This window comes from Harpegnathos saltator, unplaced genomic scaffold (assembly GCF_003227715.2).
Source record: "Harpegnathos saltator strain DR-91 unplaced genomic scaffold, Hsal_v8.6 scaffold202, whole genome shotgun sequence".
NCBI lineage: Eukaryota > Metazoa > Arthropoda > Insecta > Hymenoptera > Formicidae > Harpegnathos > Harpegnathos saltator.
Window position 1 is genome coordinate 2553404 of NW_020229987.1, and position 26664 is coordinate 2580067.

Below are 26664 nucleotides of genomic sequence, written 5' to 3' on the forward strand. Positions count from 1 at the left end.
ATATGTTAACACTACATAACCGTAAAAGAGCGAGAAAATCAATAAATTCCTTAAATTTCTGAAAAAATTTGGTTATTCATTTGTGCATTTAATATATTAATATTTTTATTTATTCTACATATATATTGTCACAATTGATACACTAATTTTAGATAACGGGTGTGCATATAGATACGGACAAGATAAAAGAAATAATGCGTATCATGATTACTAATGAAGGACATCACGTGAAGCTACTTGATCCAAACTTCCATATACTGGACACTTGTAGCGATTGAAGTAAATATTAATCAAAATATAAATATAGAAAATGGTAAAAAAATTCAACTTATTCATTACATTTTGTTGTTAAGCATAATAAACTCATGCTTGGTTAATTGGACATAACTAGCCATAATTACATATTATATATTCTTATTTATGCATTTCAGTTAAAAATATAACCAACGAGTGCAAAGCAGGTCTCAAATTCATAATATGCGGAGCGCACAAATCGAAAAAATATTAAATTATATTCAAAGATATCGACGACTATCAAACTGTTATCGTGAATAATATGCTTATAATTAAAATGTTCTAGCATTTACTACGGCTTTCAATTTCTCTAAAATTGTCTAAAATCTTATTATAATTGACAACGTACAAAATTTAAAGTAAAAATACATAAATCTAAAACAAATATAAAATTATATAACAAATATAAACAAATATAAACTAATTTATTAAAAAAAAATAAATACAATTGTCTTAAATTAGGACACTGTCACTAACTGAAACATCTCCTCTCTCTTATATAGTTTTTAAAATTAGTTTGTAATAAAATATACATACTTTATTGCGAAAGAATACGTTCCTTTAGTTTAAAATAATTTAAGAAAAAATTCTAATATGTTAATCTAGTATGTAATGTGTCGACGACAAAAATTATCGTTCGGTAGCGATCAAAGTTCAAATTGTTTATCTAATATTTAGAGAATATTTTATTATAGTGAAAACAGATGAACTAAAATGTCGATGATTAATAGGAAATCGCAAGCTAATGTATTCTCATGACGTTAATTCTATTCTTGTGAATGTCGATGATTAATGGCAAATTGCAAGATAATATATTTTAATGACATCAAATCTAAATCTCTCGTCCAAGTTTCGCACAAATATAAACACAATACATCGATTTTCATCGAAAGAAGAATGTTGGAATTCTCTTCTCGTCTGCATATGTCTAGATGCATATAATAACCTTTGATACGCTTCTAACCATGTTTTACGTTTTATCACGATATATAAATACTGTACATCGCGATATCGACAACAGTTTAACTGAAAGCGTGCGAACTATTAGACGTTAAACAAAATCTATTATCACGAAACAGAAAGTGATTCTCAAGTTGAAACATGAAAGGAATGTTCCTGCTTTTCTTCACGTTCGTCGTTGCGGTAAGTATCTACGTAAGCAGAACGCAAACGCAATTAAAGCCATTCTTATATTTATCGTAATGTCAAGTCCCTGCAGGCGTAGAGATCGACGCTACAATGATCATGAAACTCAAATTGGACTCAACTGTTACAAATATCATGTTAATCACAAGCGTCAGTGTATAAAGATCGATTGATGTAGAATGACTATCATACAAAGATAAGTTTACACGAGGAAGAAACGTAAGGATAACGAAATAACGCGACTAACGTCATTATTAAGAATTACGAACAGTAGTAATAATCGCGACAAAATGTGGGCGGGTTACATAATATTATGTAAAAATAAAATTTTATCCAAAATATTATTTAAAAACAAAATCAAAAGATACATGTTCAGTCACATGTCTTGAAATCACGGCTATCGTATCAATACACGTAAGTCTCTGAAACTCATAACGTGTATTTTGTATAATAAGTTTCTCTGTATAATAAGAAATACGCTTCTATAGAACTTTCTTGCATCTTAAATCTGTGTTCGATAAAAAGATATAATAAAAATAATCATTCAAAGTCAATCCTTCGACTTAACATGTTTTAACCCAAGCTAGAACTTGGGCTTAAAAATAGTACATACATATGCACATACAGGGTCTGCCAAAAGTTCCGGAACGGCTAATTATTTCAAAAAATGATGATTGTTTAAAACAATGTTTGAAATAAAAGTTGTAGGGCTTAAAAAAAGCTATCACATACTGATAATTATTTGATCTTGGAATGACCTTGAGAAACGTCATCAAGGTCGACATAAAAATATTAAATAGAAACTCTAATTTTTTATTACACCGTCTTTTTCCACCAATTAATTTGAACAACTTTTGTCTGAAACATTTTTTTATTTGCCTAATATTTTTTGAGATATTTAAGGATAACTTGGTAACTTTTTTAATATTTAACTTACGATATCTCGCGAACTATTTGTTGGGATAAAAAAATGGTACTAGATTTTTCTATTCTACTTGGTCTCAAGAATATATTGTTACAATAGCGCCCTGACTTTTGTTAATTTGATGATTTTGAAATTTCGAAAGATCGATAAATTAAAAAAAATAGAGCATTATTGTACCAATATATTCTTAAAATAAAATAGAATAGAAAAGTCTAGTGTTATTTTTTTATCCCGACAAACAGTTCGCGAGATATTGTAAGTTAAATATTAAAAAAGTTACCAAGTTATTCTTAAATATGTCAAAAAATATTAGGCAAATAAAGAAATGTTTCAGACGAAAGTTGTTCAAATTAATTGGTGGAAAAAGACGGTGTAATAAAAATTGGAGTTTCCATTTAAGATTTTTATGTCAACCTAGATAACGTTTTTCAAGGTCATTCCAAGGTCAAACAGTTATCAATATCTGATAGCTTTTTTTAAGCCCTACAACTTTTGTTTCAAATATTGTTTTAAATAATTATTATTTTTTGAAATAATTAACCATTCCGGAACTTTGGGCAGACCCTGTATATAAAGAAGCATATGTAACTCAATAATTGCTTACAATATTCCTTTACAAGTGTTTAGTTTACAAGACCGCGTTTGACAAAAAAAACTCACTGAAATAATTTTAAACTAACAAAACTGTACGCTAGTGCATTCTAATACTATTAGTTTTGTTCTTGTCTGACGATGAATTCACGCGAGTGCAAACACTATTCGCTGAGGTTCGTTAAATGGTGAATTCTCTTTTCATCTCCTCTGCATTGATGTCGATGTCGTACGTGATAACCTTCGATATGCCTGTGACCAAACTTATATTTTATCAGAGCGTAGTATATAAGTATGGCAAATCGCGATATTGGCGTCAGTTTATCAGTTTGGTACTGAGTATTAATTGCTAATCAGTTAATCGTGAAGGAAGTGATCTTTAAGTTAAAATATGAAGCGATCACTTGCGCTTCTTCTCATATTCGTCATTCCTGTAAGTGTACACATAAATACGTAAATGTAAGCAAAATGCAAACGAAGTTAGGTTCTTCCATAACTATGGCAACGACAGATTTGAACAGAGGAAACGTTCGTCGCCATGATACTAGCCCAAGTTGGCCTATTTCAACCTCAACTATTACAAATACGATGTCAATTGGTAACGTTAATGGCACACAGTAAAACAATAGATTTAAAGATGTAGAAAAGTATTAAAGATGTAGAATGATCTTTACACACAATTGAGCGCGCGCTAAAAGCTTTCGACAACGACAACGATAACAATATTATAATTGTCATTATAGATTAATTGTATCATGAATAGTAGTAACGATTGTGATATAATGTTACCAGATCTTGTTGTTATTTAAAAATAAAATGAGAAGACACGTTAAAGATGCGGAATAGTTTACATTACATCTTCCCGACAAAAAATAATTGTGTATAATTATCCACGGATATTGTTTCTACATTACCATATACATAGATGTATATATGCAAATTGACGCAAATATACGTAACTATGTATATGCAAATTGAAATACATTGCTATTGTTAAAATATAATTAAAATAACAATTTATGTTTACGGCAGCCTGTAATGTAATATATAATTAAATAAAACAATTTATTTTTTTTTCAACCTAAATTTAACAACTTTTTTTCAATATGTTTACACATATAATTTCACACGATTATATACACGATCGTATGGAGACAAAATGCATATATGAATTATATAATATAATATATATTATTAAATTATTTCTATATAATTATAAATAATTTTATATAATTATATATAATCTTTTTTGATTGGATTATTACTGTTTAACAACGCATGTTGAAAAGTTCATTTCATTGTATGTATTAATTCGCCTAAATATAACTACGTTCTTTCGTAATATTAGACCGCCTGATAATTGTGATTGATTATTATTAGCCATCCTGCTTTTGCGCACTTTATTATTGTAAATAACAAAACGATAACAAATTAACAGCAAAGCAAGAGATACAACAATCTATCAAAAATCTTGTTCAAAGAAATGTCTCACTTCAATTCCACTTCAAATCCTCGAGTCTCTTCAACATAATCTATATAAAAACTTATTACTTCTTGCTAAACCTACTTCTCTACACAGAATCAATACAAGTTTCTTCAGTTTCCAAATTTCTTGTTAATCGTGTTCTCCATTATCCTACAAAGGCATTGATCCTATTTATTTGTTGCAGACGATAATCTCGGCTGATGATTTTGTGGAAAAATTGGCAGAAATGTTATCGCTGACTCAAGAAGATGTACAGAAATGCATCGAAAAGACAGGCACAACACAAGGTAAACTCTAACTCGTTTGAGATTTTTATCAAGTCGACTTGATTTAATAATGCCACTCCTATTGCTAATACTGATTCGATATTTTCTAGATGACATAATGCACTTTGACCAAATTGTGACCGACAATTTGCAAACTGTAGATTTCGACGAGAAAGCTAAAAGACTTGGCTGTTTCTTCAGCTGTTTAGGCCAAAAAATGGGAATAGTAAGAATTATTCTCCCGTTAAATAAATTGTCAAAGCCCCTCTCATATGCACATGAAATTATTTATTCATATCGGACAATTGGTTTTTGCTCAACGAGAAAGAAAATGGGTTTGGATTACGCATGTAGAATTGAAATTTCGTTTTGAAAATAGTTTTGATTATAGTTTAAGTTATATTAACATCGTTTAATATTAATAATTATGTCATATATAATTTATATTTTGTATATTTGCATTTTGATTCATTGTACATTTACATCATCATATCCATGTGTACTAATTTCAGATGACTGATGGACATCTCAATGTGGACAAGATGAAACAAATAATACGCTCTAAAGTTAAAAATCCTGAAAAACTTGCTGTAGGCTATCGGATATTGGACATATGCAATGATCAGGGTAATGTTGATTAACATATGCGATTATCACAAAAAGCAGGTCGAATAATCATTGGCCACATTCAGTAGAAAAAGTTGCTTACTAAGCGCTTAGTGATTATTATCTATGACTGGAGTATTTTTTTAGATCTTTAACACGTTCATTGTCAGACTGAAAATTTGAATTTCGTGTGGTGGCCAAAAATTTTCTCTTTTATTTATTTTTAGTCATTTTTTTGCACGATTGAACTGACATTGAACTGAGTCTTTTCGAGGGTCCTGGTTTGTCACTCATAATAAAAAACAATCGCATAAACGGCCGTTTGGTGAGAGGCCATAACACGCGATATCGCGTGACCGACAATGAACGTGTTAACGAATCCAGGAGAATGAACAACCAGGAACCATAATCACTAAGTGCTTAATAAGCAGCTTTTTCTGCTGAACACGGCCATTGATTCTTGCATATATCGTGTATATATCCACAACCGTAAACTACGTGTATGAATTAAACACGACTGTGTCTACAAGTATACAATATAGTATGTATATAGTATGTTGTGTGTACAATATATCCTCATTTTTGCATTTCAGTTAGAAGTAAGACTAATGAATGTGAAATAAGTATCAGATTTTTATTATGTATGGCGGATGAAACAGAACGCTTACGCAAAAATGACATGCAACGTCGCTACGAGGACAATAATGATAATGAATGAAATATTAAAATAAGACGCTATATTATTATATGTTCAGACTTTTTAAACGTATGTGATGAGATACGAGTTAGGTAATTCAACAGTTAGAAATATTATTGATTTGGCGTTAATAAAATTTTATTTACATATTATTCACGTTTTATTCCCTACATTTATTTATTCGAAATAGAATGATAAGAACATTCGTAGAAATTTAATTTCTTCAATTATTATTCAAAAATTTATATCTTTCCAGCGAAGAGATCTGCGACAACCAATTTCTACAAAATTAATTAATTAATTCCATTAGACAATTACATGAATTTTATAACTAATAATTAATATTATAATTAATTGATTAATTAATTTTTACAAGACATTCATGTAGTAAAATATTCATAAAAAGGACATTGGTGAAAGAGATGTACAAATAACAATGAACAGGAAACAAAAAAATACTGACAAACTTTCGCAAGTAATTTGTTTGACACGATCTATTGGACCGGACGAGGACCATTTCGTTCAGATGAAAACATGCATGTGTGTCAATGATTAATAAAAAACCGAGCGCTAATGCATTTTATATTTACATTAATTCCGTTCTTGTCTAACAGTGACTTCACCGAGCCATATTAGCACGGTCGTAAATTTTACTAAACTTGATACAGAACAGTTATTAGTTATCCGAAATAGAATTTTAAAATGTTTGTACTATAAAAAATGCCATTTTTTCAATTATTAAGAGATTTATCTCTTTCCCGCGCACAGATCCTCAATAGAAATTATTCTTTTAAATATTGATAAATATTTACTTTTGCAGAAGGCCGTTAACGAATCGCCCGCTAAGACAAAACGTCGAGCGGTGAAACGTTTGATTGTGGATAACTCTTTGAATCCGATATTTATCTTGACTTACGAACGACGTCAGATTCACATGAGAAGCTTCAAGAATATCTTTTGTCTTGCATATGTATATAATCTAGATGTACACAATTACCGGCGTCAAAAATTCCAGAGACCAGAGGGATTTGAGCGAAGGAAGTGACCGAACAATAAAGACACGTCTTGTATAATATTCACTACTCTTTTCATTTCTACACTTTAAAGCATTTATAAAAAAGAAAGACACGCACACACATATACATATGCACACGCTCACACGCATAGACGCATACACACATAACATAAGCAAGAAGCAATAAAATATTGATAAATCTCTGCGAATACTTTACTTAGTATATTTCGGAGAACAATTCGTCCAAACAAAAATACAAAAGCACAAGAGTGCCGATGTTTAATAGGAAATCGAATCTTAACATGTTCTAATTGCATTAATTCCATTGTTATTTAACGTATGAGTTTTGAACACAATTCACTGAGGTTCGTCGAACAGCGACTGACGTGATTCTCTTTTCGTTATGTCGACTTTTATGTCGATGTCACGCAAGATAACCTCCGACACGGTTGCAACTTGGCCTTATGTTTTATCATTATACGATATACATAAATACCGTACATCGCAATATTGACAGCAGTCTATAGCTGGCCGAGTGCGAAATATTAATCGATGATCGGAAACCATTATAGTGGAAAAGGAAGCGACTCGTGAACCGAAACATGAAAGGACCGATTTTGCTTCTCTTCACTATTGTCGCTGCCGTAAGTGTCTGCGTAAATACTATTATTATTAAATACCTAAATTATAAGCAAGACACAAACGAAATTCAGTCCCATCTACATTTATCCAAAGTATTATAGAAGTAACGCTCAACGCGACATTAATAACAAAAGCTGATTCAACTGCTAGTCTTATAAAGACAATGCCAATTAGTCAATAATACAGTCTATATAACTAACGCTTCCAACTGACATCATAAAAATTAAAGTTAAGTCGATTTTTACATTAATCGCCGCAGCAAGCGTTGCATTTATTTGCCACTGACATTGCGATATACTTAGAAAAACGTGTATTTGTCGTTAATAACGACGACAAACGAAAACGAACGTAATTAGTCGCGAAACAAGAAGTATGAAACTTGCTAGAAATCTAGTGACAACAAACAACAGAAAACTGGAAAACAAATAGATTTCTCATTTTAATCAAGCGCTAACTCTATCGACTTTTTAAAAACTGAATTTCTTTAAAAACTTAGTACGGAAAGCTACTTCTCCGTCCAAATTTCTTGTCGAACCATGGCTTTGATTATGCTATGATCTTGAACTTAATTCTACTTGCCTATTGCAGACAATGAGCTTCGACATAAATTACATACACAATATAATATCTATTACCAATCTGACCATGGAAGAGTTTCTGTCATGCATCAACAAGACACATATAAGATTTGGTAAGATTTTATTTGTTCTCTTATGAACTTTTTTATCAATATAACCCATAGCTCTTATCAATTCAAGCAGTTGTTGATCTAATGTACCTGATATTCATTAGAGGATATAATGCACGTTGATGCAATTATCGAAGATAATCTGGAGATTGATTTCGATGACGTGGCTCTTAAAGTTGGTTGCCTGTTCAACTGCATATTCGAAAAGAAGGAAATAGTAAGCATCAAGCGCAAAGAATAATATTTGAAAAATACCAAATATTATATATTGCATAGCGGGCAACTAATGTTTAATCGACACGGGGAAGGAGGGACTTTGATTATTTAGTTTATAAAATTTAAGTTCAATTTTGATATTATTAATTGCATTTTAATTAAATTATAAATATTAACGTTGTTAAATACTAATAATATCACGTGACACATAATTTATATTTTGTATTAGGTATACAAATAAATAATCCAAGTTTTTCAGCTACATTCTAGGTTTATTTTAAAAAAAACTAAAATAAAATTTTCAAAGTATTCGCCGTTACTTTCTATAACTTTAAGCCAGCTTTCAGGCAGCTGATGAATTCCATTTCGGAAAAATACCGTGCCTCGAGACGTGATAAACTGTCAAGCCATTTTCGAATTTCGTCCACTGATTGGAAGTGTGTATTAGGCAGAACAAGTGGTAATCAAATGGAGCAATATCTGATGAATTCGCCAAGGTGCTGCAAAACGTCCCAAACAAGATTCATTATAATGTCTTTTATTTTAAAAGAGCAAGATATGGGGCCTGGCGTTGTGATGCAACAATTTCACGGAACGTTCGTTTTTACCAGTATACAAGGTGTCCCATTTCCTAAATATCCTAACTTTTATTAATTTATCGATCTTTGGGGATTTTAAAATCATCAAATTAACAAAAGTCTAAATATTAAGCAAATAAAAAGATGTTCCAGATAAAAGTTGTTCAAATTAACTATCAAATTAAGTACAAAAAGATGATATAATAAAAAATTGGGGCTTCCATTTAAAAAAAATAATGATCAGTGAATATTTCGAAAGTGGCGCCATCTGTAAACAAACTGATATCGTTGTTTTATGTTGAAACTCTTTGAAACCATACAACTTTTGTCTGAAACATTTTTCGATTTAACGCTGTGTTTCTGAGATATTTGAGTGGACCCTTTAAAATGGGACATCCTATATAAGCATTTTCGTTTTAATTCTTGACTCAGGCGAATTAATGAGCGTTGGTAGCAATCAGCAGTAACTATATTTTCCAGTTTCAGCAGGTCATAATAAAGCACGCCCTTGATGCAGAAATTCATGAAATGCAAAGCAGAATCTTCTTTCCGAAGTGATTGGTCCTAGCGACTGATGTTGATTGTTCATCGGGATTTATTCATGACTTTCTGTGTTTTTGATTGTCATAGAGTATGCATAGAGTACGCATTCACCCGTAACTATTCCCAAAAAAAAGACTGTTGACGCTGCTTATTGAGAAGAGCAAAACACGCTGCCGCTGCCGTTGATTTCTGTTCATATATCAGAGTGTATCAGAATCCATTTCTTTCTTTTTCTCAGCAAGCAGTTGTTCCAAATTATCGTTGTTGCACTTTCGAAATCTCCAGGATATTGATCGTCGATCAGACTGAAATCACCGCTTTTAAATCAAAATGCATATACATAGTACGATACAACAGTTTCGTCGAGAAAGAAATAAATCGATTTGTATGTTTTGTGGCATGTTTTCTTTGGTGAAAATCGTACAGTAAAAAGAGTACAGTATCGAATATACTTGGAAAGAGAATGAGGTGTCGGTTCTCTCAGCACATCCACTCCGGCTCAACTGGTAGACACCCCCGGGGGAAGTGTCAGTAAGAGTCCGACGTAACCCCGCCCAGCCCCCAAGGAGGCGGAATATCCATGAGGATTTCTCCCTCGTTAACAAAAAAGTGTTGAATATACTTTATCTGTTGCCGTTTTTGACTTTATTGAACTGAATATATTTTTTTTCTATTGAGTCTTCCATCATACTAAATATCATTTTTAATAGCTATATGTCAACACTACATAACCGCAAAAGAGTGAGAAAATTAATTATTTCTTTAACTGCTTTAAAAAATTTGGATTATTCATTTGTACATCTGATATATTAACATTTTTATTTTTATTTATTGTACGTCTATATCGGTACAATTGATACGCTAATTTTAGATGACGGGTGCGCATATAAATGTGAACAAGATAAAGGAGATAATGCGTACCATAATTGGTGAGGAAGAACATAACTTAAAGATACTTGACCCACATTTCCAAATACTGGACACTTGTAGCAATTGGGGTAAATATTAATCAAAATAGAAATATAGAATATCGCAAAAAAAATATTAAAATTATTCATTAATGCATTCTGTTGTTGGGCATAATAAACTTATGCTTGGTTAAATTGGACATAAGTAGTCATAATTATATATTATACATTCTTACTTTTGCATTTCAGTTAAAAGTATAATTAACAAGTGCGAAGTAAGTCTCAAATTTATGACATGCGGAGCACATAAATCGCAAAGATATTAAATTACATCAATTTCTAAAATATGGACGACTATCAAACTATCATCGTGAGTACTCTTGTAATTATAATGTTCTAGTATATACTATGGCTTTCAATCCCTCTCAAAATTTGTTATAATTGACAATATATCAAATATAAAGTAAAAGTATATATATCTAAAATAAATATAAATTTGTATTAGCTAATTTATTAAGAAAAATAAGTACAATCGTCTCAAATTGGGACCCTGTCACTAACTGAAACATCACCTCTCTCTTATATAGTTTTTAAAATCAATTTATAATAAAATATAGATATTATTGCAAAAGAATACATTTCTCGAGTCTAAAATTGTTTTGAAACAATTCCAAAAATATATTATGACGACAAATGTATTATATCGACGACAAAAATTATCGTTCGATAGCAATCAAAATTGAAATTGTTTATCCAATATTTTGGAGAACACTTTATTGTGGAAACGGAAAAATTAAAATGGCAATTATTAATAAGAAATCGCAAGCTAATGCATTCTAATGATGTTAATTATATTCTTACGAGTGTCGATTATATTCTTACGATATAATTATATTCTTACGAGTGTCGATAATTAATGGCAAATCGCGAAATAATATATTCCAATGACATCAATTCTACCTTCGTCCAATTTTGCGCGAATATAAACACTAAAATATATAAAAATATGTCCATTTTCATCGAAAGAAGAATATTGAAATTCTCTTCAAGTTGCGTTTGCATATGTTCATATGCATATAATAATCTTTGATACGTCTCTAACCATGTTTTACATTTTAACGCGGAATATAAATCCTTTATATTGTAATACTGATAACAATTTAATTAAAAGCTTGCGAACAATTAGTTGGTAACCTAAATCTATCACGGAAAAGGAAGTGATTCCTAAATTAAAATATGAAAGGAACGTTCCTGCTCCTCTTCACGCCCATCATTGCGGTAAGTATTTACGTAAGCAAAACGCACACGCAATTAAAGCCCTTCTATATTTATCGTAATGTCAAGTCTCTGTAGGCGCAGAGATCGTCGCAACCATGATCATGAAACTCGAATCGAATTCAACCGTTACAAATATCATGTCAATCACAAGCATCAATGTATAAAGATCGATTGATATAGAATAACTGTCATACAAAAATAAAGTTACAGGAGGAAGAGACGCAGGGACAACAATATGAGGCGACTAATGTTATTATTAAGAATCACGAACAGTAGTAGTATTGATCGCGACAGGATGCGGGCGAGCTACATAATATTATTTAAAAATAAAATTTTATCCAAAATGTTATTTAAAAATAAAATCAAACATGCATGTGCAATCTTGAAATCGCAGCTATCGTATCAGTACACGTGAGTCTCTGAGACTCATAACGTGTGTTTCATATAATAAGTTCGTCTGTATTATAAGAGATATACTTTTATAGAACTTTCTTGCATCTTAAATCTGTGTTTGATAAAAAGATGATAATAAAAATAATCATTCAAAGACATATTAATCCTTCGACTTAACATGATGTTCAAAGACATATTAATCCTTCGACTTAACATGATGAACCCAAACTAGAACTTGGACTTGAAAATAGTAACACATGTATGCACATATGTAAAGAAGTATGTGTAACTCAGTAATTGTTTACAATATTGTTTTACCAATATTTGATTTATAAAACCACGTATTTGTTAAAAAGACTCTTTCAGGCAATTTTACAGATAAAATTAGACGCTAGTGCATTCAAATTCTCTTAATTTCATTTTTGTCTGACGATGTATTCACGCGAGTAGAAACACTATTTGCCGGGGCTCGTCAAATGACGAATGACAGAATTCTCTTTTCATCTAGTCTGCATTGATGCTGACATTGTACGTGATAACCTTCGATATGCCTATGACCAAATATGTTTTATTATAGCGCGGTATATAAGTACGGCAAGTCGCGATATTGGCGTCAGTTTATCAGTTTGGTGCTAACTATTAATTGCTAATCGGTTAATCGTGTAGAAGGAAGTGATCTGTGAATTAAGACATGAAGCGTCCACTTGTGCTTTTTTTCACGCTTGTCGTTCTTGTAAGTGTATATGTAATATGTAAGTGTAAACAAAATGGAAACAAAATTAAGGTTCTTCTATATCTATAGCAACAATAGATTCGAGCAGAAAAAACGTTCGTTGCGATGATGATAGCCTAAGTTGGCCCCATTCAATTTCAACTATTGCAAATATATGTCAATTGAAAACGTTAATTGAATAATTTTTACACAAAATTGAGTTTGCGCCAAAAGCCTACGACGACAACATAACGCGACAATTGCCATTATAGATAACTATGTATAGTAGCAACAATCATGATAGAATGTGATCAAACGGTTTCGGACCAGAGGCACAATTGCAGTGTCTCATGTTGTTATTTATAAATAAAACGAGCAGACACATCAAAGATGTGGAATAGTTTATGTTACATATTATACTTTCCCGACAAAAAATAATCGTGTGTAATTATACACGGATTTTGCTTCCATATTGCTATGTATAAATATGTAATTATATCTAATTATACGTAATTATATGTATTCATATTGAAAAACAATGCTATTGTACAAATACAATTATTTACACAAGCTCGTGATGTAATAGTATGTATCGTGATGTAAAATGTATAATTAAAGGAAACAATTTCTCCTCTCCTTAGATTAACATTTTTCTCAATATGTTTGCACATATAATTTGACTTGATCATATACACGGCAACATAGAGACAAAATACATATATGAATCATATAATAATATATAATATTATATAATTTATATATCGTTATATATAATTTTATATAATTATATATAATCTTGTTTGATTGAATTATCGTTATTTGGCGACATACATTGAAAATGTCATTTCATTGCACACGTATTAGTTCGCCTAAATATAATTATACTTTTTCATTAACGTAATATTAGAGCATCTCCTAACTGTGATGAAGTATTATTAGCCATTTCCTGCTTTCCTGTACTCCAATGCTACAGTTAGCTAATTCTATCGATACTATATCAATACAAATTTCCAATATTTTCAAATTTCTTGTACATCGTGTCCTCCACTATTCTATGTAGATATTGATTCTACTTGTTTATTGCAGACAATAATCTCGGCCGAAGATTATGTGGAAAAATTGGCGCACTCGTTATCGATGACTAGAGAGGATGTACAACAATGCATCGGAAAGACAGACGCAACACCAGGTAAACTCTAACTCATTTGAAATTTTTACTAAGTCGACTTAATTAAATAATGCTACTTTTACTGCTAATACTGATTCGATACTTTCTAGAGGACATAATGCATTTTGACCAAATTGTGCTCGACAATTTGCAAACTGTAGATTTCGACGAACAGGCATTAAGAATTGGCTGTTTCCTCACCTGCTTAAGCCAAAAGAGTGAAATAGTAAGAATCATTCTCTCGTTAAATAAGTTTTCAAAGCCTCCCTTCACATGCACATAAAATTATTTATTCATATTGGACAATTAGTTTTCGCTCGACGAAGTAGATAACAGGATTGCATTTACGTTTTGTAGAATTGAAATTCCGTTTTGAAAATAGTTTTGATTATAGTTTAAGTTATATTAACATAATTTAATATTAATTAATATGCCATATGTAATTTACGTTTCGTATAGATATTTACATTTTGATTCATTGTATGTCTACATCATTCATATATATATATGTCCAAATATATGTCCATATATATTAATTGCAGATGTATGGTGCGTCTATGAATGTGGAAAAGTTAAAACTGTTCGTGCGCTCCAAAGCTAAAGAACCTAATCCTGACATGATTGCGATTGTCTATCAAACATTGGATATGTGCAACGATCGGGGTAATGTTGATTAACATATGCAAATTACACTGCAAAAAAGCAGCTCGAATAGTCATCGACTCGTATATATTTTGTACATATATTCACGACCATAAACTATGTGCATAAATTAAATATGTCTGTGTCTATAAATATACAATATAGTATACACATTCTCCGTATGTACAATACATTCTCGTTTTTGCATTTCAGTTAAAAGCAAGACTAACGAATGCGAAGTAAGTTTCAAATTTCTACTTTGCTTCATAAAGGAAATGCGACGCTTGGACGAGAATAAAACACAACGTCCCTACGAGAACACCATTGATAATGAGTGAAATAATAGTGTAAGACGTATATTATTATATGTCCAGAACTTGTATGTAGAACACAATACATGTAATAAGATATTTGTTGGGCAAATCAATGGTTGTTGAAAATATTATTAATTTCGCATTAATAAAGTTTTATTTACATACTATTCACATTTTATTCCCTGCATTTATTTATTTGAAATGGAATAAGGACATTCGTAGAAATTTAATTTCTCCAATTATTGAAAAATTTATCTCTTTCCAGCGAAAAGATCTGCGATAACTGCCTTCTACAAAATTAATTAATTAATTCCGTCAGACAATTATATGAATTTTATAATTAATATTATAATTAATTTATTCTTACAAAACATTCATGCAAGTAAAACATTCATAAAACAGACATTGATGAAAGAGATGCACAAATAGGAATGAACAAGAAAGAGAAAAATACTAAACTTTCGTAACTAACTTGTTTGACACGGTCCAAGGCTCATTTCGTTCAAATGAAAACACACGAGTCTATCGATAATTAATAAGAAACCGAATACTAATGAATTTTGTTTACATTAATCCCGTTCTTGTCTAACAGTGACTTTGCGGAGTCATAATAGCGCGGTTGTAAATTTTACTGAACTTGGTTGTACGAAATAGTTATTAGTTACTAATAGTTATTACTAGTTATGAATAATTATTAGTTATCTGAAATAGAATTTTAAAATATTTATAAAAATGCCATTTCTCCAATTATCAAATATTTATCTCTTTTCCAGCGTACAGGTTCCTGACAGAAGATATTTTTATTAATATTTATATTTTTAAAGTATTCATAAAAAAGATACAATTACGCACACATATGGTATATACGTACAGACACATAACATAAGCAAGAAGCAATAAAATATTAACTATTCCTTGCGAATAATTTATTTAGTATATTCCGGAGAACAGTTCATTCAATAGTTCAACAGTTTATTCGAAAATACAAAAGCACAAGAGTACCGATGTTTAATAGGAAATCGAATCTTAACATGTTCTAATTGCATTAATTCCATTGTTATTTAACGTATGAGTTTTGAACACATTCATTGAGGTTCGTCGAACAGCGACTGATGTGATTCTTTTCTCGTTGTATCGACTTTTATATCGATATCACGCAGGATAACCTCCGATACACTTGCAACTTGACCTTATGTTTTATCATTGTGCAGTGTATATAAGTACCGCATATCGCGATATCGAAAGCAGTAGCCGGTCGAATGCGAAATATTAATTTTTGATTGGAAACCATTATAGTGGAAAAGAAAGTGACACGTGAACCGAAACATGAAAGGAACGATTTTGCTTCTCTTCACTATTATCGCTGTTGTAAGTGTCTACGTAAATACATAAATATAAGTGAGGCATAAACGAAATTCAGATCCGTTTGCATCTGTCCAAAGCAGAAATAATACTTATCGCGACACTGTTAACAAGTGCTGGTTGAACTGCAAGTTTTATAAAGACGATGTCAATTAGATGAGTCAATGATACAATGCAGATATCACTGACGCTTCCAATTGGCGTGATAACAATTAAAGTTAAACCAACTTTTACGTTCATTGCCGCAATAAGCGTTGCATTTGCTTGCGACTGACATTGCGATATATTTAGAAAAACGTGTAACTGTCGTTAATGACTAAACGAAAACGAATGTAATTAATCGCAAAACAAGAGATATGATTTCAAGAAGTATTTATTTCAATCAAGCGTGAACTCTCGACTCTTTAAATATTACATCTTTATAAAAACTTGGTACGGAAAGCTACTTCTCCGTCGAAATTTCTTGTCGAATCATACCATTAACTATGTTATGACCTTGAACTTAATTTTATTCACCTGTTGCAGACAATGAGCGAAGATTACGTGGGTCGTTTGATGAATATTGCCAAATTAAAGAGAGAAAAGGTACTGGAATGCATGAACAAGACACATGTAACAATTGGTAAGATTTCATTTGCACGTGTTATCAATTCGAACAGTTGTCAATCTAATATACTCGATATTCTTTAGAGGATTTTGAGCACTTTGACAGAGTTCTGATAGACAAGCTAGTAGTCGATTTCGATAATGTGGTTTTAAAAGTTGGCTGCCTCTTCAGCTGCATATTCCAAGAGAAGGAAGTAGTAAGTATCAAATGCAAGAATAATTTGAAAACTACTAAGCAATACATATTTCATAACGGACAACTAATGTTTAATCGATGTGGGGAAAAAGAGACTTTGATTTCTTGTTTTATAAAATTTAAGTTCAATTTTGAGGCTGTTGAGTGAATTTTAATTTAAGATGTAGATATTAACATTGTTAAATATTAATAATATCACGTGACACATAATTTATATTTTATACATTTGAATATTAATATTCTTATTTATTTTACGTCTACATCGTCACAATTAATGCGCTAATTTTAGATGACGGGTGCACATATAGATATAGACAAGATAAAAGATATGCTGCGCTCCAAATTTAGAAGAGATGACACGAAGCAACTTGATGTACGCTTGCAATTGCTGGACACTTGTAGCAATGAGGGTAAATATTAATTAAAATACAGAGACAGAAGAATCGCACAAAATTTCAAATTATTCATTGACTCATACATTCTATTGTTGGACAAAATAATCTCATGTCCGGTTAAATTAGACGCGACTGGTCATAATTATACTATACATTCTAATTTATTCATTTCAGTTAAAAGTAATATCAACGAGTGCGAAGTAAGTCTTAAATTTATAATCTGTGGACTAAGGGAAACGGAAAAGATATTAAATAAAGATATGGATAATACTAATGATGAATAAAATATAAGCAATGATATTATTAAACGTTTGGAGCTCCTTCAAAAAAAAGATACTAAAAAGATACTAATAAAGTCGGTAGGAATATTGTTCTTGAGTGGAAATGGAATTAATAAATGCATAAGTAAAGATTATCAACTGGATATACTGTAACTTACTTAACTCAGGAACACGCGCACTATTCCTTACACTCTCTCAACATTTACAGGGTATCCGATAATTAACTGCCAACCCGAAGTGCGAAGGTAAATTAGGTTAAGTTGAAAAGAAAAGTAAAATACAATTTTGCAAAAATCGCCATAATTATCGAATTATTAATGATAAAAATCTGGGGAGTGGGAGCACGCCAACATAGATGATTGAAGAAGCATTGCAGCTGCTCGGGTCGAAAAGCGGCCCAGTTGATTTTGAAACTGTCACCAGTGCGCGGCGAGAGGAAGGATGCGCCGCTATTCGTTGTTTTATCTCGCACACTATGATCACACTATGGCCCGAGATGCTGCGACATTCCTCCAATCTCGATGTGCGCTCACTCGTCAGATTTCTGTCATTAATAACTCGATAATTATTCTGATTCTTGCACAATTGTACTTTACTTTTCTTTTTAGCTTAACCCAATTTACCTTCGTACTTCGGGTTGGCAGTTAATTACGAACACCCTGTATATATTTTCCTTAGTGAAGTTATTAATTTTCCGTACATTTTTTACGATATGCAGAAAAAAAGTTTGGTCAAATAAATATAGGTGCTCTTGGTTTTCACGACATTCTCTTTTGATGTTTTTATCATAGAGCATTTCACGATTTCGATATAAACCACTTTTGCTGCATCATAAAATAAGCTCGTAATTGCAATCGCGAATATTTGCGACCACGCATGTGACGCAAGCAGATATGCAGCAGCATATTATATATATATATTTACATATATAATATGTAATATAATATATATTATATTACATATTATATATATTATATATATGTGTAAAGGTGAATTGCATATAAATACGAGAACGCAGTTTCAATACATCAGTTTAAACAACTGCTAATATTGCATTACATATTTCCTTATATATTCTCGTAGAAGAAGATTCCAGAATGAAGACTTTGGTTATTATTGTGGGTATATTAACCATTACGGTGAGTAAAAAATAACAACTAAATCTTTTTTCAAATTCACAAAGTACTTACTTCGTAATATTTTGGTGTTATTCATAATAATATTACTACAATATTTATTTTTTTAATAAATATTTGACTCACATTTTATTATATATATTTTATACTCCGTTTGCTATTTAATTTACACTTCATACAATAGTACCCACAGGATATGGCGTTAAGCGTTAATGTTACATTATATTAATATTATATTATAATATTAATATTATATTATATTGTTAATATTATATTATATTGTTAATATTATTATTATATATTATATATATAAGGTATCCGGGATCTTTTGGAAAGGAAAGATTGTGAAGATTAATCAGATTAAACTGAGAGGAAAAGTCATGTATCATTTTGCAAAAATTGCAATAGTTATTAAGTTTTTAATTAAAACGTGTGGGCCAACGAGCGCACGGAAAACGATAAGCGAGACTCGACAGAAATATGATGACAATAGACAAGACAAATGACTTACTTTTGAATATTTGTATCAAAGATAATTAAATAATTGTATGAGGCGAGTTAACAAAATCCTTTCCTCGTCTTCAACGACAAGATGCACTAATGCACCAGCTATGCTCTATAGTTATGCATGCATAGTTAAACATCCAGATTTACATAACTTTTGAACTGCACATAAAATCACTTTTCCCCACAGATCTCTTGCACGCCCAAGAAATCGTTCCTTCTGAAATAGATGCGAGCTGCAGCACGCGCATTTTTGCCTGCTAGCCCGTAAGCAATAATGATATCGGTGTGTATTCCTCTGGAGTATATTTCATTTTTTGTTGCGGAGAAACACGACGTGTATCAAACAGTTTTTATGTGACTGAAGACGTCGTCCGTTGGATACATGCAAATCGCAAGATACGATGATCATTTTTTGTTTATAATCGTCGTCTACGACAATGATTTCCAAAAGATCCCAGATAGCCTGTATAAGTGAAAAACATTTCGGTATCAAATCAAAGAATTTATTTCTATACCGTTTAAAAACCATTTTAAAAGTATTATTTCTAAAATTACATCTCTACTATAAATATTGAAGAACTATAAGTTGTAAATGAAAACAGAAATACATTACTTTACATGCAAATTAAAATTATTTGAGTGATAACAAAATTGTAAGATCACTTCAATAACATTTAATGACACTTAAATAACAAAGATGCAACAGCTTTATTTAACAAATCGTATTATTCCGAGTTTTTTGTTAAAAATGTAATATAATAATTCAACATGAAAAATTATATATAATAAATTCACTCAAGTTATATATCAATATAAATCGATGGATATTGCGATTGTACATGATTATTTGGGCGAAATGCAAAAATTTTTTTATTTGGATATGATCCATCTTCACAGATGATTTACGATTACGACACCGACCAGACATAAGAATTCAAGAAGTTCTTAGTAGAATGCGCCGAAAATTTTGCAGAATGTTCACGATGTAAGTATCAACCTTTAAAACATTCGAAGAAATATAAGAAACAGAATAAGTTTTTTGTTATTATAGTAGTTTTATAATGGGACAATTGACGGGAAACTAGCGTAAGAATTACTGTGTCTCTTTTCTTGTCATCTATCGTTCCATGTATTTCACAATCTTTATATTCGTTTATAAGTTTAACAATTGCACGTTTCTGATAAGAAGCGAGGATGTCAAACTCAATTCACTTGTTACCTAATTAACTCATGTTAATATGTGTGTTATATCCTTACATATATTGTCCTAAAAAGAAAATTCAGAATTTCTCATTTACGTTATTATATTTTTATGTATTACGCGTGTTACAGCCAATATAACCTATTGCATAATGAAGAAAGGTCAGGTATGTATCTTTGTATCTAACATATGTAGAATAGCATAGGAGCCTTAACATACCATATAATATTGTGTTAATATTATTTGTATTGTTCTAGATTATTGATGAGAACAATGTGTATCAAAAAGAAGAAAACTATAAAGTAATTCGGGATGTTATGTCTGAACCTAACTTTTAAAAAAATCAGGAAATATTAGATGAATGCAACAACGAAGGTAACTTACTTTATTATCATTTTAAAAAACAATTTTCGCACTTATTAAATTTTCTTTTAATTGCAGAAATACGTAGAACAGGAACTGACCAAGTGAAAGTGAAGAATATTGTTGCTTGTTTACTGCCGATAATGATTATGTTCTCCGAACAGAATCATTGCAAATTTTTCTTTAAATATAATTAATATTTTATATTTTCTACTGCAATCTTATTTTTGCACAATCTTAACTGTAGATCGTTTAATCTATTCTTTTCTATTGAGGTGTATGTATATTTTCGTGTATTCTATTGAGGTAAATTCTCGTAACGATATAATAAAAGATAAGGTTGTTCTAAGAAATCTTCGACTAAACTAAATATTTATTGAAAAACGACTCTCTCAAAAACCTGTTTATCGACATTTCATGTCGATCTTTCATCAAAGTTAATTACTAAAACATTTATTATTTCAAATTCTGCACATATACAGTGGCGTGCTAAAGTTTTGAGTCATACAATTATTATTATATATTCATTTCATAATGAGCACTAAAAGCTTTACATATATATATAAACAAAATGTATTTATTTATCCTAGAATTGTATAAACTTTACAAACTTTTAATAATTTTAAATACTTTATTTTTATACAATGTCTTATTACAAACAGTGCAAAAGTATTGCGCGAAAAAGTTTTTTTATGCATAAGGAAAATATATTATTGAAAAATAATAACAGAAAATGTTATCAACGTTTTTTTAAATTTAATACTTTGTTGCCATGCATTTAGAAGCAATCACTGCAGCACAACGGCGAGGCATTGATGCTATTAAATTAGAAATGCGATCTTGAGGTAAATTTTGCCATTGAGTTTGCAAACCTTGCTACAATTCAGCTTTATTGGAGTGTTTCTTATTTCCTGTAAGTAGTTTGAGTTCTTGTCACAAATGCTCAATAGGATTCAAGTCCGGCGATTGCGAGGGCCAGTCAAGAACTTGCACTTTTTTCATGATGAAAAATTCTTTTATTAGCTTTGATGAATGTTTGGGATCGTTATCTTGTTGGAAAATCCAATCACGTGGCATGTTTCGAGTTGCATATGGCAACATATGCTGTGTCAATATATCTCGATACATTATAGCGTCCATAGTACCTGTGATCTCAACCAATGGACCAACTCCATTGTAAGAAAATGATCCCCAAACCATCACGTTACCTCCACCATATTTTGCGGTAGGAATTTGATATCTTGAGTTATATCTTGTATCTGTTGGACGTCGTATATACTTTCTACCGTCACTTCCGAATAACTGAAACTTTGACTCATCAGAGAAAAGTACTTTTCGCCAATCAACTTCAGTCCAATGTTCAAATTTCCTTGCAAAATCTAATCGAGCTTTCTTATTTTTTGCATTAATTAATGGTTTTTTTACACCAGCGCGTCCTAAAAATCCTACTTCCTTTAGACGTCGAAATATTGTACCTCGACTAACATCAGCAAGATTTTTTTCTCATAGTTCTCGAGAAATATCCATGGTAGTTTTTCTAACATCTGCTATCGACTTTCTTTTAATCATTTTATCGACACGCTTTGTAGTTTTGCAATTGTATTGGGTTGGCAACTAAGTGATTGCGGATTTTAAATAAGAATGAAAATTCAAAATTTTTAATTTGCTTTTTTAAATTTTTTTCAATGCATGTATGCGATACATTGAGCTTCTCTGCAATATCACGTGTTGTGCTATGACGATCTGAATCGATAATGGCCTTGATATGGGTCTTATCGACTTCAACTGGACGGCCAGATCGTTGAGCATTTTTCAATGAAAAATCACCAGAACGAAGTCTGGCAAACCAATTTTGACACTGCCTTTCTTTCAAGGCTTCATTCCCATATACGGCACATAACTTCTTGTATGCTTGCGATATGTTCTTGCCTTTTCGGAAATAATACAATAAAATATGTCTGAAGTGCACGTCTTGCTCTTCCATTTTTAAATTGGGATAAAAACAAAACTAAAGAACTAATCGATATAATTTTTGTACTAAATGAAAGGTAGAAGTCCAAACAATAAGAAAAAAATATAGGTTAGGTACTTTGAACACGTTAACGAAACAAAAGAAAGTGTAAAATCCATCTGTCGACAAAATCCGCAATCACTTAGTTGCCAACCCAATAGTTGGCAAGTTGTAGGTCTACCATTTCGTGGTTTACCAGCTAGAGAGTTCGTCAACTTATATTTAGCAATAATCCTATTTATGGTACTTTTATCAATTAATAAGTAATTAGCAATTTCGCGAGAAACCTTTCCTTGTTGAGAAAGATTAATCACGGCTTCGCGTAACTGAAAGCTTGTATGTTTCGGCATTGCGGTAGACAATAGACTAAACCTTAGTTAAAGCAAATATTTACGAAGAAGTTTCATAAGAAACGTAAACAAACCGGGCTCATAAAGTCACGACAAGAATACGGCTCAATACTTTTGAAAACATGTAAATATTATATGCCTAAATAAATAGAAACTATGTAATTTGAAAACTTTGTAACTGCACTATTATTTGTAAGAATGTTATGTCAATTATTTTATATAATTAATCTTTAGAGCAAATATATTGTCGTGTATTTTAACACATTACAACGTACTTTTACGTTTTTGCAGTCTGTCACTAGAGCGCGGGTCACATAAAAGTACGTATTTAGTAGATTTGTGCTGGAGAGCGAGTATCGTATAAATACGATAGGCATTGTAAGTGTGTATGGTATTTGTGTTGTTAGGCAACGATTTCCATTGTTTCTTTAAGTAAAAAAAAGTTTCGTTGAGAAAAACGTAATAGTAATCGATTTATTGCGATTTTATTGAATGACTCCCGTGAAATTCATGAAAAAACGCCCGCTACGCGTAAGTCCGCGGCGAAATATACCCGCATGCAATGTGTTAAAAAGACACTATGGCTCGAAACTTTTGCTCGCCACTGTACTTTCTCTTGCATACAAGTTTGAATATTTCTCTATATCATTACATCGGGAACAAATAACCGACAAATTCAATTGTCATATCGTTAAATTATGTTTTTTACGCACTTTATTATTTACTCTTTAAATTTACTACAAATATTTGAATATTCTAATCGGTATTAATATTCATATTATTATTCCATTAACATCTCACAGAAATAACTCTGAGTTTCATTTTTTATAAAGAATAGAATTCTGAAATTACTATATTTATATTTTAAATTACATAAATATATATAATATAATAGTTTCTCAAATATATCACTTTAAATTATAATATTTTTATGTGAACCGACGGCTGATCTGATTTCCGTATTGATATATCCATCGTAGGTTTTTTAAACGTTTTATGAATATTCCAGTTAATTTCTTCATGGAGAGGAAAGACCCGAAACTGTCTCGATTCTTCGCAAAAATTTCTTATATAGATTTCTTATATACGCTTTGAGTACAATTAGTATAGGAGCTTATTTTTGTAAGAAAAGAGAGAAAGAAATGAGAGAAACAGAGAGGGCAATTTTCTGCATTTTCCTGAAACCGAAAATATGGTTTATCTAGTTGTATTGATTTTTAACTTATTTTCTCTACTGAAATTATTGTAATGTTTCTATATTATTAAGGATTTTAAAATATTTTCGAAAGGAATAGATATTAATTTTAAGTAAAACTAATCTTTAATTAAATAGGTTTTTGCGTCTTGTTTCTACGTAATGTTATAATAACGCAGATTGCATAAAATGTTTTATCCTAACTACATTAATTTGCTTAAAAATTTCATTTTCTATGATATATCAAATGGAAACGATTCATGAAGGTTTTGTAAATAACACTTTACTCACATATACTAAAAGTAATAATAGAATGCAATATTATAATAAAGTAAAATATTATAATAAAATAAAATAATAGTATAAAAGAAGCTATTAAAAATATAATATGATGATATTTATTTAAATTTCACTTGACAATATCCCCTTCATATTAAATTATATTTCCTAAAAAAGTATAGATTGATAAAAATAAAAATCAGTTAGGTAATTATCCTAATAAACAAGCAACTTTTTTGTGAAAATAAATTAATAGGTAAATAACATACTCCTTTTATAAAATAAGTGCAAAAAACTGATTTCGTTGGAAGTTTTGAATATTTGAGGTCATGATCGTGTTATATATTTTTCTAATTTTTAAAAAAATTTGAATTTATTTTTTTGATAAATGACTGAGAAATGCGATCTAATAATAATAATTTAGTTTCATTTTTTTTCATTGACAGTCTAGTTTTGAAGAAATTGACAAATGAGGATGTAATAATTAAATATAATAACTAACAAGAAAAGTTAGGGAACGCGGAAATTCAAAAAATTCTGAAATTTTGTATGGAAGTAAAGTAGTTCATCCGTAGTGCAAAACTATTTACAGAAATAATTTAAACAATTTACAGACGCCATTAGAGATTTTCCAATACATTTAGATATTGTTTTGTCTTCACGACTATGCGCAAAGCGAACTTATTGTTCTTCTCGTGTCTGTCTGTCAAGTTCTCAACTGAAATACGCATGTAAACATAAATTATTATTTTAATTGGCATATTAATGTTGTTACGTCGTATTGATAATTTGGTTAGATGCCAAACTGGGATATTATTATTTCTTTTTAACCACTATACGTGACCAACTGTTGGAACAATGCGACAATCTGCGTAAGTATTAATAGATATACACGAAGTATCAGAAAAAGTTTCATGACATCCTCTTTAAATCTAATCTACACATCAATCATACACATTCAATCTAATAATTGATTGTGTTTAAATGATAATCAGTTTATTAACATCCGTAATTTATGTTTCAAAAGTAAAAACAAATTTAATAATTCTCGATATTATACCTATCGGTTTTACATGTTGTCTAAAAAATTAAGTTACAATTGTATTATGTAACGTGAGATATTAGTTGGGATATCGCGAGTTATTAAAATCGGTTTTAAAATCTGATCATATAAACGTACTATTTGAAATTCTTGAAATGGAATTTCACTCACAATAAATAAATAAAAACTCGCTAGATGTCAAAAGTTTAAAGTACTATTTAAACATAATTATAATTGAAATAACCAAATTATCAATACGACGTAACAACATTAATATGTCAATTAAAATAATCATTTATGTTTACACGCGTATTTCAGTTGAGAACCTGACAGACAGACACGAGAACAACAAGTTCGCACTGTGCATAGTCGTGAAGGCAAAACAATATCGAAATGTATTAGAAAATCTCTAATGAGTTTGATATCTTTTTAAACAATGAGATTTGACATCATCGTGCGCAGGCACTTCCTCAGAGAAAGTCTCAGAGAGAAGCACAAAGTATATGCTTGGAAAATATACATTAATATATAAGAATACATAAGTCAAATTATAAAATCAGAATCGATGCAGTCCTCAGTAAATTTTCATATAACCAAGTTTTCATTATACCGAAAAGAAAGGAACCTCTCAA

The 26664-nt window shown here is 30.6% G+C and overlaps 4 protein-coding genes across 9 annotated transcripts; all 4 read left to right on the plus strand.

Annotated features, from left to right (window-relative positions):
* Positions 1-1299: 1299 nt before the first annotated feature.
* LOC105186864 (pheromone-binding protein Gp-9) lies at positions 1300-6126 on the plus strand. 2 transcript variants are annotated; one of them, XM_011147347.3, is made up of 5 exons: positions 1300-1437; positions 4627-4729; positions 4819-4934; positions 5221-5335; positions 5908-6124. In XM_011147347.3, the coding sequence occupies exons 1-5, from the start codon at positions 1396-1398 to the stop codon at positions 6030-6032; spliced, it is 501 nt and encodes a 166-aa protein (XP_011145649.1). In that variant the 5' UTR covers positions 1300-1395; the 3' UTR covers positions 6033-6124. The 2 variants fall into 2 exon arrangements, with proteins under 2 accessions (XP_011145649.1, XP_011145650.1); XM_011147348.3 differs by lacking the exon at positions 1300-1437 and adding an exon at positions 3258-3389 and having other exon boundaries at positions 5908-6126.
* Positions 6127-7415: 1289 nt separating this feature from the next.
* Positions 7416-12744, plus strand: LOC105186867 (uncharacterized). 3 transcript variants are annotated; one of them, XR_003112807.1, is made up of 7 exons: positions 7416-7670; positions 8257-8359; positions 8461-8573; positions 10565-10691; positions 10851-10971; positions 11773-11879; positions 11955-12744. XR_003112807.1 is itself a non-coding variant. In XM_011147350.3 (6 exons), the coding sequence occupies exons 1-5, from the start codon at positions 7629-7631 to the stop codon at positions 10925-10927; spliced, it is 462 nt and encodes a 153-aa protein (XP_011145652.1). In that variant the 5' UTR covers positions 7416-7628; the 3' UTR covers positions 10928-10971; positions 11773-12744. The 3 variants fall into 3 exon arrangements, 2 of the variants coding, with proteins under 2 accessions (XP_011145652.1, XP_011145653.1); XM_011147350.3 differs by having other exon boundaries at positions 11773-12744; XM_011147351.3 differs by lacking the exon at positions 11773-11879 and having other exon boundaries at positions 12084-12744.
* Positions 12745-12859: 115 nt separating this feature from the next.
* Positions 12860-15275, plus strand: LOC105186866 (uncharacterized). Its single transcript, XM_011147349.2, has 5 exons — positions 12860-13005; positions 14071-14173; positions 14263-14378; positions 14695-14815; positions 15008-15275. Exons 1-5 carry the CDS (start codon positions 12964-12966, stop codon positions 15130-15132), a joined length of 507 nt encoding a protein of 168 aa, XP_011145651.1. The 5' UTR covers positions 12860-12963; the 3' UTR covers positions 15133-15275.
* Positions 15276-16326: 1051 nt separating this feature from the next.
* On the plus strand, positions 16327-21417 carry LOC105186868 (uncharacterized). Of its 3 annotated transcripts, XM_025298053.1 has the most exons (9): positions 16327-16476; positions 16996-17092; positions 17161-17273; positions 17562-17682; positions 19032-19087; positions 20489-20576; positions 20924-20958; positions 21050-21167; positions 21234-21417. In XM_025298053.1, exons 1-6 carry the CDS (start codon positions 16435-16437, stop codon positions 20519-20521), a joined length of 462 nt encoding a protein of 153 aa, XP_025153838.1. In that variant the 5' UTR covers positions 16327-16434; the 3' UTR covers positions 20522-20576; positions 20924-20958; positions 21050-21167; positions 21234-21417. The 3 variants fall into 3 exon arrangements, with proteins under 3 accessions (XP_025153838.1, XP_011145656.1, XP_011145654.1); XM_011147354.3 differs by lacking the exons at positions 20924-20958; positions 21050-21167; positions 21234-21417 and adding an exon at positions 17842-17867; XM_011147352.3 differs by lacking the exons at positions 19032-19087; positions 20489-20576; positions 20924-20958; positions 21050-21167; positions 21234-21417 and adding an exon at positions 17842-18082.
* The last annotated feature ends 5247 nt before the right edge of the window (positions 21418-26664 follow it).